Below are 12,960 nucleotides of genomic sequence, written 5' to 3' on the forward strand. Positions count from 1 at the left end.
ATAATTCTTTGTATTTCTGTGGGGTCCGTTGTGATTTTTCCTTTCTTGTTTCTGATTCTGTTGATGTGTTGATTCTCTTTTTCTCTTAATAAGTCTGCTAGAGGCTTTTCTATTTTGTTTATTTTCTCAAAGAACCAGCTCTTGATTTCATTGATTTTTTTTCTATTGTTTTATTCTTCTCAATTTTATTTATTTCATCGATCTTTATTTTGTCCCTCCTTCTGCTGACTTTAGGCCTCATTTGTTCTTCTTTTTCCAATTTCAATAATTGTGATGTTAGACTACTCATTTGGGATTGTTCTTCCTTCTTTAAATATGCCTGGATTGCTATATACTTTCCTCTTAAGACTGCTTTCGCTGCATCCCTCAGAAGTTTGGGTTTTGTGTTGTTGTTGTCATTTGTTTCCATATGTTGCTTGATCTCTATTTTTATTTGGTCATTGATCTATTGATTCTTTAGGAGCATGTCGTTAAGCCTCCATGTGTTTGTGAGCCTTTTTGCTTTCTTTGTACAATTTATATCTAGTTTTGTAGCTTTGTGGTCTAAAAAGTTGGTTGGTAGAATTTCAATCTTTTTTAGTTTACTGAGGCTCTTTTTATGGCCTAGTATGTGGTCTATTGTGGAGAATGTTCCATGTGCACTTGAGAAGAATGTGTATCCTGTTGCTTTTGAATGTAGAGTTCTATAAATGTCTATTAGGTCCATCTGTTCTAGTGTGTTGTTCAGTGCCTCTGTGTCCTTACTTATTTTCTGTCCAGTGGATCTATCCTTTGGAGTGAGTGGTGTGTTGAATTCTCCTAAAATGAATGCATTGCATTCTATTTCCTCCTTTAATTCTGTTAGTATTTGTTTCGCATATGCTTGTACTCCTGTATTGGGTGTATATATATTTATAATGGTGATATCCTCTTGTTGGACTGACCCCTTTTTCATTATGTAATGTCCTTCTTTATCTCTTGTTACTTTCTTTGTTTTAAAATCTATTTTGTCTGATACTAGTACTGCAACCCCTGCTTTTTTCTCCCTGTTGTTCATGTGAAAGATCTTTCTCCATCCCGTGACTTTTAGTCTGTGCATGTCTTTGGGTTTGAGGTGAGTCTCTTGTAAGCAGCATATGGATGAGTCTTGCTTTTTTATTCATTCTATTACTCTGTGTCTTTTGATTAGTGCATTCATTCCATTTACATGTAGGGTGATTATTGAAAGATATGTACTTATTGCCATTGCAGTCTATATATTTGTGGTTACCAAAGGTTCAAGGTTAGCTTCTTTACTATCTTACCGTCTAACTTAACTCGCATATTGAGCTATTATAAACACTGTCTGATGATTCTTTATATCTCTCCCTTCTTATTCCTCCTCCTCCATTCTTTATATATTGGGTGTTTTATTCTGTGCTCTTCTGTGTTTCCTTTGACTGCTTTTGTGGGTAATTGATTTTATTTTTTGCCTTTAGTTAGTATTTGGTCTGCTTTCTTTGCTGTGATTTTATTTTCTCTGGTGACATCTGTTTAGGAGTGCTCTTATCTAGAGCAGTCCCTCTAAAATACCCCGTAGAGGTGGTTTGTGGGAGGCACATTCCCTCAACTTTTGCTTGTCTGGGAATTGTTTAATCCTTCCTTCATATTTAAATGATAATCGTGCTGGATACAGTATTCTTGGTTCAAGGCCCTTCTGTTTCATTGCATTGAATATATCATGCCTTTCTCTCCTGGCCTGTGAGGTTTCTGTTAAGAAATCTGATGATAGCCTGATGGGTTTTACTTTCTGGTGACTTTTTCCTCTGTCTAGCTGTCCTTGTCCTTTAAACTTTAAAACTCTGTCCTTGTCCTTGATCTTTGCCATTTTAATTATCATGTGTCTTGGTGTTATCCTCCTTGGGTCCCTTCAGTTGGGAGTTCTGTGTGCTTCCGTGGTCTGAGCGACTATTTCCTCCCCCATTTTGGGGAAGTTTTCAGCAGTTGTTTCTTCAGATACACTTTCTCCCCCTTTTTCTCTCTCTTCTTCTTCTGGTACCCCTATAATGCGGATGTTCTTCCGTTTAGATTGGTCACACTGTTCTCTTAATATTGTTTTATTCCTGGAGATTCTTTTAACTCTCTCTGCATCAGCTTCTCTGCGTTCCTGTTCTCTGGTTTCTATTCCATTAACGGCCTCTTGCATCTGGTCCATTCTGCTTTTAAGTCCTTCCAGAGATTGTTTTATTTCTGTAGTCTCCCTCCCTACTTTGTCCATTAGCTCTTGCATTTTTCTCTGCAGCTCCATGAGCATGGTTATGACCTTTATTTTGAATTATTTTTCAGGAAGATTGGTTAGGTCTATCTCCCCAAGCTCCTTCTCAGGGGTTGTCTCTGTTAGTCTGGTCTGGATCAAATTCTTCTGCCTTTTCATGGTGATAGAGGTAGTTGTGGGGAGCTGGCATGTGTGTCAGCCGGGAGAACGTCCCTTCTTGCTGGTTTGTGGCCTTCCTCTCCTGGGAGAATGGCGCCGCCTAGCAGCTTGTACTGGGCAGCTGCACAGATATGAGGCCTGCTGCTGTGGGCGTGGCCGCTCTGCCGGCAGGGAGCAGGCGGGAGGCTGTTTATTGCCGTGAGGGGCCTCAGAGCTGCGCTGCCGCCCAGGGGGTTCGGGCGCCCGGAGTTCCCCGGGATTCCCAGCTCCTGGGCTGATTGCACCGGGACGCTTCTGTCCAGCTGTGAGGCTCCTGTTAGGGTTAGAACATTTTAAGGGCTGAGAATATTCACTGTTTTTCTCATTCAATGAGAACACACTTTGTGTTACAGATCTTAATCCTCCTCACAGCTGATGAGTTGTGGATAATCATCACACCTACTTTACAGAAGATGATGATGGAGTTCAAGGAGGGGAAGTTAATGTCCTGACTGCTGGGCCCCGGCCTGCCGTTCCCCTCTCATCATCTATCACTCTCCTCTTCTCCACTACAGTCTAGCTAACTGCTTTCTTTCTAATCCTCACAGAAGCCAAACTTGGTCTTACTACATGGTCTCTGTACCTTCTCTTCCTTCTACCTAGAATGCTCTTTCCACATATCTTTCCAGGGCAAAGTCTTCATTCTGCTCTCAGCTGAAATGTCACCTCCTCAGGGAGGCCCTGCATGATCCCAGCTCAGTCACTTACTGTCCCATCAGCTGGTTCTCACTCTCCACCCAGAACCCAGCACTGTATTTTGTGCTCATGTATTTGATTAGTGTCGGTCTCTTTCAGTGCGCTGTGAGCTCAACAGAAGCAGTGGCCTCATTCTTGAGGGTCTTCCTGTATCTTTCCACCTAGGACAGTGCCTGGCACAAAGTCCAGCTTCAGGGAACATTTGTTGACAAAAACAAGATGCTTCATTGACTGCCTAGGACCCTATGTGCCTATGTTCCCATCCTTTCCCTTCCTCCACCAGGGACAAGCTCAAGGCCACCCAGACCTCTGGAGGGTGCCATTCACACAGCAATAATGTACAGACTTACTGAGGGCTCTGTGGTCGTCTTTTCCTCCGTATTCATTCATTCAAATATATAGTTACTGATCGCACTAAATTCACATTGGTTAGTGGTATAGATACAGTGGAGAAGAGAAACGTGTTTCTATATGGCAAATTTTAAATTTGCAAACAAAAATAAAAATAGAAAGCAGGGAGTTGTCAAAAAAACACGATTGCAATACCTGTTCATTACTATTTGCTCTACTGTTCTCCCCCCTCTCCTCTCCCTTTCCTCTCCCTGTCTTCCTGCGACCCCCCACATCCAGCCTTTGCCGTCACTGACAAGTGCCCCACTGACAAGGATCCTGCCCTGTCTCTCCCCTACCCAGTGAGCTAGAGCTGCTTTGCCCTGGTTTGCAAAGGCCTATTGTTAAATACTTAGGACATTTCCAGGCTTCTTGTAGAACTATTGGTAGCTTAAGACGAGACAATGTAGGAGTATTTACGCCACAGAAATAGGCCAAGACACGAGGCTGGGTTTGCTGATGCTCTTCTCTGAAAATGTGGTTTTCTCGCACACGCTGTTCCATCTCCTTCTGGCAAATACACTTGGCTTGGTCAAAGCATAGCCCAAGTCTTGCATAAGTATTTAGTCAGCCTCCAGCCCCCTCCTGGGTGGAGGCAAGTGGAGACCCTGGTCCTAGTTGTGCTGGGAGGGCAGAGGAAAGAGCCCAAGAGTAGTTCCTGAAAACCCAAGGAAAAGGTGAGCAATATAGGCAGGAAAGATGAAGAAGAAGAAGTAGGACTCCGGCGGGCAGAGGTTAGGGGAGCAGGAACACAGGGAGAGGCCAATGCCCACCGCACAGTGTCCTCACAGGTGGTTGGGCCACTTCCCCACCTTGGGCCAGAAGGTGGCCAGGTTCCTATGAGGGATGAGGAAACTGCCCTCTCAAACCCCGCTGAAACTGATGGCGGGCTCAGGAGGAAGGCGGGCTGGGCAGCCGGAGCTGTGGGGCTGGGGGCCAGGAGGCCTCATTTTCTGTCTGTGGAGGGGCTGGGGGCTGGGCTCCTGGGTAGGAGAAGGGGGAAGGGCCCAGATTTCTTGGTCTTTAAGCCCTTGAGACTCAGGGTGGGCCCAGGCCTCCTTTAGCAAGGCCTCCCTTCCCCACCCTTTCCTGGGCTGCCCTGGGTGAGGCTAGATATAAAGGGTTTAGTTTCCTGGGAGAAAGAGCAGGTTGGAGAGTTCCCAGGAGCCCTGACCATGAGCCCTGCCCTGCTGCCCCTCCTGGGTGCCGTCCTCATGTGGCCTGGTGAGTGAGGACCCCCTCCTTAGGGAGGGCATTTCCCTGCAGGATGCACTAAGATGGATCTGCCCTTCCCATCTCAGGAGTGCAGGACCTGACCTATCAATAGGGGACATTCGAGGCTCTGGAATATACGTCCTGAATGCCCCTCCAGTGGACGGCTGGCCAGAGAGTCTGTGAGGGAGATGAAGGTTGTCAGGACACGCTTGTGCTTATTGAGGATGGTGAGAAGGCCCCTTGGACCCCACGCCAGAGTCCCCTCTGCTGGGCAGAGACCTCCCTGTCCCTCACCGGTCCCACCTGCCTTCTGCGCAGGCCTCAGAGACCCCTGTCCTCATTCCCAGAGCTGTCCGCCTCCCCAGCAGGGGCCCCCCTGTGGGTGCCCAGCTGCCTCCTCTCCAGCCTCTCAGCGCAGGCCAGGATGCAGAGCCTCCCTCCAGGCCACACGAGGGCTAGTCCCAGTGGCATGTTCCCGTCTCCCCATCCAGGACCTCTAGTGTACATAGTGCTCACCAAGGGCTGCACCCAGGCCACGGATCACGAGGCCCACATCACCAAGCAAAACCCAGGCCCCGGCGTGTCTGTCATCTCCTACACCCGCGTGTGCCGCCAGGATGCCTGCAATGACCTCCCCACCACCCTCCTCTCTGGGACCTGCCCTCCCCCACAGGTGCCCAGGGAGCAAGGGGAGGGGAAGGGGCCGTCAGGGGGGCAGAACCCGGGCTGAGGGTTGAGGTCCTTGTGCCCCTGCCTCCGTCCCGCCCACGCTCCCTGGACTCCCTCCCTGAGTGCACCTCCTGTCAGTCCTGAGCCCCCACCAGCGCTGACACCCTGATGTCCCACCAGCTGCTCAGACTCCACCCACGGCCCTGGTGTCTGCGCCCATTCTCTTGCCTTTGGGTTTGGTTCACTCATGTGCTATTTAGGGTTTGGGTGTCCTCTTCCTCGGCAAATTGTTCTGTAACTTCCCGCTGTCCTGTCTTTGATCACAAATTGGATTTGGGGTGATGTGTAGATCCTCTGTGCTCTGTGGAATAGTTCGTGACCTCGGGTTACCAGTTTCATGGACTGTTCAGTGGCACTCGGGGTGAAGCCTTGCTTCCTCCCACAGTGTGCCTCCCCGTGTGTCCCCCCATATGAGTCCCAGGTGCCCCTCCCCAGGCCTCCTGTCCCCTCCCTCTCTGCCCCTCCCCAGTCAGCCGTCCTTAATGCCCAGCTTGAGGCCAGCAGGACAGGAGCCCGAGGTGGGCACTCGGGGGTGGAATAGGGAAGCTGATTCTTGGGCCAGCAAAAGGCAGGTGGGGAAAAGGCCCCCAACCCCAGTCCAGAGCCCTCAGCCCTCCCGTCCAGTCTCACCCCCAGTCCCAGTATCCGTGAGGTGTCTGGTCTGCTTATCCCCACAAGCTGTAGGCCTGCCAGAGAGGAGACCTGCCCAGCTGGGACCACCCACTGCTGCAGTGGGGAGCTGGGGTTTATCGGAGGTCAGCCAGGATTCAGGTCCCTGCGGGCACTAACTGGGGCAGGGGAAGGGTTCTGAGGACCAAGATCAGCCTTGGGGAGGGGGACCGCTGAACCTGGGGCCTGGGGGAGGGCGGGCCTGGCTCCAGGTGCTGCGGCCCCTGCGGAGGGTTAGATGGTCCCAGGGGCAGCGGCTCCCTCTTTCCCTCTCTCCTCTTTCCACAGGGGGCATCGGAACCAGTGTCAGCATCCAGGGATGCGTGCCTCAAGAAGGCTGCAACTTGTTTAAAGGGACTCAGCATATCGGGCCCTTGGTAATGATTGAGAACTGCATTCCTAGAGGTGAGGACCTGACAAGAAGCCGGGCCGTGACCCCAGTGCAGCCGGGCTCGGGCCCCTGGAGAAGGCCTGCCCTCAAACCCATCCCGAGGCCAGCACCCACATGTCACTTAGACGCGTAGGCAAAGGGCAGGATGCTCCCAGTGGGCACTTCTCCAGGGGTGCCAGGAGGTGTCCAGCTGAGGGGCAGGGTGAGGCATGTGGCCCAGGGGACAGGTAAATAGGACAGAGCCCAGCGTCCCGGTGGGAGGGCAGCGGGAGCAGGGAGGAGGGCAGAGGGGCACAGGGGGCCGGATGCCCCACCCTTTGATGCCCGAGCCAGTCCAGGAGCTCTTGCTCCTGGCTTCAGACTGGGAATCCCTCAGTGCTGCTGGTCCTGCCTCTCCTCACCCCTGACTTGGGTAACTCTGGGCCTCCACTTCCCTTCTCCTGCTCCCACCACAGCTTCATCCCCACCCAGGGGACTGGCTGCCCCAGCAGGCCTGCTGCTGGGGATAGAAGACCAGAGAGAGAATCAAGGGCCTCACTGTGACAGGGAAAGCAGCAGCCAAATGGGGACACCGGGAGGGCCCCCAATACCTTGTACACCATGCCATACCCACACAACAAACATCTACCACATAACACCACACACACAACTGCTCACAGGCCATACACACACACTACTCAGCAGACAAGCGTACCAGGCACATAACACATACCCCATACTACCCCAAACCCCGACAAATGGAGAGAGGCAGCCATTCCGGGGGATGGGAGAACGGCTCCTGCCAAGGAAATGGGATGTGGGAAGGCCCGGTGCAAGAGCTCAGATTGCCCAAAACAGGCCAAGGCGGGAGCCCATTGAGGAAGCACCGAGGCCTGGATCGTGGGCAGCCTTGACTGTCCTCCTGTGGACGTTGGCAGTTGTTCCAGGAGAGCGGTGGGGTGAAAGTTTGGGCGAGCACAGCCTCCCAAAAAAGCCTGTGTCTGGATTGGAAAGATGCGGTTCCTCGCTGGGCTCTTACTGAATGGGCTCTGGGGATCATTACTTCTCTGAGCCTCTTTCTGTGAGTTCAGGGAGGATGGAATGATCCAGACAGCTGGGGGCAGGGCAGTATATGCAGAGGCCCTGGGGTGAGCGAGCGCCTGCTGTGTGTTGAAGGAAGAGTGCAGAGGCCAGAGTGGCTCCAGCAGTGTCACCAGGAGAGCAGAGCAGGGTGTGGATGGAGAGGTAGTGGTGCCCAAGCAAGGAGGGCCTAGGGGCCATTTAAGGACTTAGAATTTTTATTCTGAGCGGAATGGGGAGCTACTGGAGGTTTCTGAGCAGAGAGAGGTGAATCGCCTTACCTTTTCTGAGGATCCTTCTGGCTGCTTGGTGGAGGACAGAGCTTGGGGAGGTGGGAGAGGGTGGGAGACCCACAGGGAGACTCGGGACGAAGCACCTTAGAACCAAGGGGTTTGGGACCCTGGAGGAAGCCGCGGACGTAGTTCATAAGTGGTTCCAGAAGTATGTTGCAGTTTAAGCCAAGGATCTGCTGATGGGTGCAACGTGGGGTGTGAGGGAAAGGGACTGTCAAGAGCTCCAGCAGTTTCCATGAGCAAGTGCAAAGAAGGAGGTGTTGTGGCCCAAATGGGGAAGATGGGGGCTGGGGAGCGCGCCCCAGGCTCGGGCCAGTTTGTGGTCTGTGAAGTGGGGAAATGAGTGGTCACCTTCATGGGGCTGTTGAGAAGGTCACACGTCTGCAGCTGGTACATCTCGGTGAGGAGCTTCTGCACCGGGGCACGCCTTCCTGGGGCTCATGGGGGGACCTTCACAAGGTCCCAGCTCACGGGTTTGCGACTGCGCTCCTGAGGCCCACAGGGGCCGAGGAAGCCGAGGCTGGTCATCCGCCCGTCTGCCCATCACTCACCCTAGGAACCAGAATGCCAGTTCTGAGCCCAGCTCTGCCAGAGACTAGTGGTGGGGCATTGGGCAAGCACCGTAACCGTCCTCTGCCTCTGTTTCCCATCTTGAAAATGGGCACGACGATGGGAGTGGCTGTGAGGAATGACGGAGTCCAGGTGAAGTGAGCCCCTTGGGAGGCTTATATGGGCTAAGCCAGGGAGCGGGACAGCTGGGCACCGAGGAAGTGCCCAGTGCACATGTGGCAATGGAGTACTTCTGTTAGGAATATAGCGATTCCCATTAAAAGAAATATATGGCATGAAGCTACCTTCCTCATTGTCCTCATTGGTGAGGACCTTGATGCCCGGAAAGGGGAGCAGAGTTAGTCAGACTCAGGCTCAGAAAGAGCCACAGTTTCTCTCATCCCAAAGGCAGAAGCAGCCTTCCTCCAGTAGCATCAGGTAAAGTTCTCTGCGGGTGTTTGAACAAAAACAGCCTAAAGGATGGGAGTGGAACTCTGCCTTCCAATGTTTTATCAATGTGAGATTAGGGGACACTGGGGCCAGGTCACCAGGACTGCAACCCAAGGATGTGATCACCTTTCCAAGCATGACACCAGGAAGGACAGACGTGGCTGGGCCCTTGGCTGGAACAGGCCCTGGTATTCCTCCTCCTCAGGTTTACTGACCTGTCACCAGGGAAACATGCAGTGGACTCATCACAACCTGTCTCATGAACCTGTCAAATGGCCCCACAGAGGCAACAGACCTGTGATATTGCGGAGGTGTGTCAGGAGACGCTTCTGCTCATAGATGTAGGTGAGTTCGCTGTACAAGCCTGGGGTCTCCCCACCCTGGATTCTGTCCCATGCATTTCCTGCCTGATTCCCCTTAGGCCAGGAGTTCTAAGCCCAACTCTTGCTCTTATGTGCTTCAGTTTCCCAGCCTGAAAACAGGGCAAGGTGATGGCAAGAATACCTCCTGCCTGGCTGGGTGATGGTGAGGATAGAGGGGCTGGTCCAGGGGAAGGGCTGAGCACAGAGCCACCCACCAGAGTAACCTCGGGGAAGTACACCTTCACTCAAGGTTACTGAGCACCTAATGTATGGAGGGCATGTTGTAGGCACTTCAGATCCCACTGTGCCTGCGTCGTTGCAGCTTTAAGCACAGAGGATAGCAGAAAACAGCAAAGAACCAAGACGTAAGATATGGATGGGCAGGTGAGAGCTGTAGAGAGAGATGCAGCAGGGAGGGAAAAGGGAGAGTGAGATGAAGGTTGTGATTTGAAAATGGGTACTCGGGGCTCACTCCGAAGGTGACATTTGAGCGACACCGTGAGAGGTGGCAGAGCTTGCGGAGGACTCAGGCACTGGCCCCAGCCTGGACCCCACACTCAGCAGGACCTGGGCTCTTGTAATCAGGGATGCTGAGCCCACCCTCTGCCTGCCTGCTGGTGATGAAGAACCTGGGGCTCGGCCTCCCTCCCAATCCAGCTTTTGCCGTCTCACCCTCAGGACACACGTCACTCATCCTGGGGAGCAAAGGCTGCAGCTTGGACCAGATGGAGCATGCCCCCACTATCTCCATACACTCGGGGCCGCCTGGCATGCTCATTGCCTCCTACGCCCAGCTCTGCTCCTCTGACGGTTGCAACAGGGCCAACAGTACCAGCATCCTGCTGAATTCCCTCCCCCATCCAGGTATGGGATCCCAGAGGGACGGCTGGGGCCAAGGACAGAGTGATGGGCCCCAGAGTCACAGAGACTCCAAGGTTCAGGGTAGGTGGCTGCACCTGGGAGCAGAGCTGTGCACCCCCAGCTTTCTCTCTGCTCCCCAGCTGTGCCTGCCCCAGGAGACCTGCAGTGTCCTGCCTGTGTGGAGGTCTCTGGGACCTGTGCAGAAAATTCTAAAAATGTCACGTGTCCTATGGGCACCACTCAATGTTACAGTGGCTACATTCGTCTCAATGGAGGTGAGTACTGAAGGGCAGGTTCCAAAGATAAAGGTGTTGGGGTCCTGGATTCACTGGTTCTGAGGTGCGAGGGTGCATGAGGCCCTGACTCATGGGTTTGTGGGTGGAGGGGGCTGGGAACCCAAATGTCTAGGTCTCAGGGAGGAGGGGACTGAGAGTCTGGTCTCCTGGTCTGAGGCTGGAGGGGGAGCGTCTGGGACTCCCAGGCCATAGGAGGTTCAGCGGCCCACTTTGAGTCCTCTCTGACTCAGTGTTCACTCTCTAGGTGGGGCGTCCTACACAGTGAACGTTCAGGGCTGCATGACCCAGCCTTCTGGCTCCTTGTTGAACCATACCTGTGATATTGGGGTCTTCTCTGTACATGAGAGTTCTGATGGGAATGAAACTCTCCCCCAAGCCAGAGCTTCCCCTCCCCTCTATTTGGCTTGGGCTGTTGGCCTTGGTGTATTTTTAGCCCTTTGGTATGGGGAACCCTCCGTGTTGAACCTATTTCCAGATGATTCTTAGCCCCTGCCACACCTCTGCACCCAACCCTCCCTTGAACTCATAACGGGACCAGCCTTGGATGCTGAATTATTTCCCAGTCCTCTCCATGTATTATTATCCCCACCCACACCCACACACTTTATGACCTGATAACCACTTAGGGAGGGGCTTGGGAACATTGAACTTGCCCTATGGACATTCAAGCAGTGGCCACCTGTGTCTGATAACACACCATCCTTTCCCCCAACACAGGGTTTCTCTACGTGAGGGGAGGGCAGGGCACCCAGAGATCTAAGAGTGGGTCAGGTCGCCAGCCTTCCCCTCTGCACTGGCTCTGTCCCCCTTCCTACAAGTCCTACCAAGCCACTTTAAGAAAGAAAATCACTTCCTGGCTTATTCTTCCTGCCACCGCCTCCTCCCTTCTCAGTCACGTATCTTCAGCTGCCTGGATACATTTCTTTGCTTCTGTTTTTTCACCTTCCACTCACCCTTCCTTGCCCGCTTTCCATCGCCCCCTTCTCGAACATCCCTCTTACCAAAGTCACCAACATCCTCTTCCATTGCTACACTTGCCCGGTGCTCCTCAGGCTGGTGTTGCGGCATTTGACCCAACACTGTACTTTCCTGGCATCAGCCCCCTAAGAGTAAATGCAAATCAAAAAGGAAAGAAAACTTCATCTTCCCTGGCACAAAAAGGGAAAGAGATCCCCCTTTATTTCAGAGCATTTTCTATAGAAAATGTATCATTGAACTTCTTTCTCTATCTCTGAGAGGTGTATGGAAATCTTTAAAAAAATTTAAATAGCCTCTTGCCAGCTCTGAAATGTAATGGCAAGGAAGGTCCCACCCCTGTCTCCCGGGGGGGGGGGGCAGGAGCCTGAGTCAGGCGGGCCCCTCCAAGTTGCAAAACTATCTGCATCAAAATATGAGAAGTTCATTTTTCCTTTGGAGAAAGCCAATTCGCTGACACAGGCGGCCACCCCATTACCAGGTGAATTTAGGATGAAGTACGGGTGACAGATGGTGCTGTCCAGTCCTCTTACTTGAGGACTAGCTGTTGTTTATCTTGACAGCGTGTGTGTAATGGCTTCTGTCTGCCTGGCCACATAAGGGGTCAGCTTTCTTTCTGTCTTTGTAGTTCTTAGTGGATCGCCTGTGATGCTCATCCCATTCTGGCTTTAATGCTCAGTCAGTCATACAACTGCCTTTGATTCCCTCTTCTACCTGTGTGGAGGGTTTGGGGGTTGAGAGGCGCCTTTCCTTTTAATCACATTCTCCTGGCACCCCCAACCTGGTGAATTTGGAAGACATCATCCTGCCCGTCACTCCTGTTTTCAGCTGCTTCACCAACCTTTAAATGTGGCTGTTCCCCAGGGTCTGTGCCGGCTCCTTCCTCTCACTGCCCACAAGCCCTCCACTCCCCGTTCATGACTTCTCTTCCATAAGCACGTGCCTCTCAAGTCTCCAGCTCTTAGCAGGACCTGGCTCCTGAGCTCCAGGCCTGGATGTCCCGCTCCCTGTTGGACATCGCCACCTGGAGGGCCCAGGGGAAATTCTCATGATGGGCACAGTTCGTGTTCTAGCTGCCCAGCACGTAAAGGACTCTGCTGTATTTGGGGAGTTTTCTACCTCTCCAAGGTAAAAGCCAGAAAATATTAAAAAAGAATGGACTTGGTCGCTAAAGGGGAGAGGTGGGGGAGGACGGGTGGGAAGGGAGGGAGAAGGGGATTGTGGGGTATCATGATTGGTGCACATGGTGTGTATGGGGTCATGGGGAAGACAGCATAGCACAGAGAAGACAAATAGGGACTTTGACATCTTCCTACACTGATGGACAGTGACTGAAATGGGGTAGGGGGGGACTTGATAGTAAGGGTGAATGTAATAACCATGTTATTTTTCTTGTGAAACCTTCATAAGAGTGTATGTCAATGATACCTTAATAAAAATAAATTAAAAAAAGAAAGAACAGACTAAGCATGATTTAACTTTTTGACAAAATTTGTCACTGTTTAATAAAGCTGAGGATACACATACCTTAATGACCCAGCAATTCCATCCCTAGCTATATACTGTACAAAAATGCACACTTAGGTACAAAGAA

General features: G+C 51.9%; 1 protein-coding gene across 1 annotated transcript in view; it reads left to right on the plus strand.

Annotated features, from left to right (window-relative positions):
* LOC130680960 (CD177 antigen-like) overlaps positions 1 to 12,829 on the plus strand; it is a 30,255-nt gene extending 17,426 nt beyond the window's left edge. The window contains 10 exon segments of the mRNA XM_057492852.1: positions 4,819 to 4,959; positions 5,224 to 5,405; positions 5,582 to 5,607; positions 5,829 to 6,136; positions 6,139 to 6,267; positions 6,269 to 6,570; positions 9,157 to 9,217; positions 9,913 to 10,098; positions 10,236 to 10,370; positions 10,636 to 12,829. Of these exon segments, the coding sequence (XP_057348835.1) occupies positions 4,878 to 4,959; positions 5,224 to 5,405; positions 5,582 to 5,607; positions 5,829 to 6,136; positions 6,139 to 6,267; positions 6,269 to 6,570; positions 9,157 to 9,217; positions 9,913 to 10,098; positions 10,236 to 10,370; positions 10,636 to 10,877 (1,653 nt within the window). The 5' untranslated portion in view covers positions 4,819 to 4,877 and the 3' untranslated portion in view covers positions 10,878 to 12,829.
* Positions 12,830 to 12,960: the final 131 nt, after the last annotated feature.

The sequence above is a fragment of the Manis pentadactyla genome, chromosome 15, assembly GCF_030020395.1.
Source record: "Manis pentadactyla isolate mManPen7 chromosome 15, mManPen7.hap1, whole genome shotgun sequence".
Taxonomy (NCBI): Eukaryota; Metazoa; Chordata; class Mammalia; order Pholidota; family Manidae; genus Manis; species Manis pentadactyla.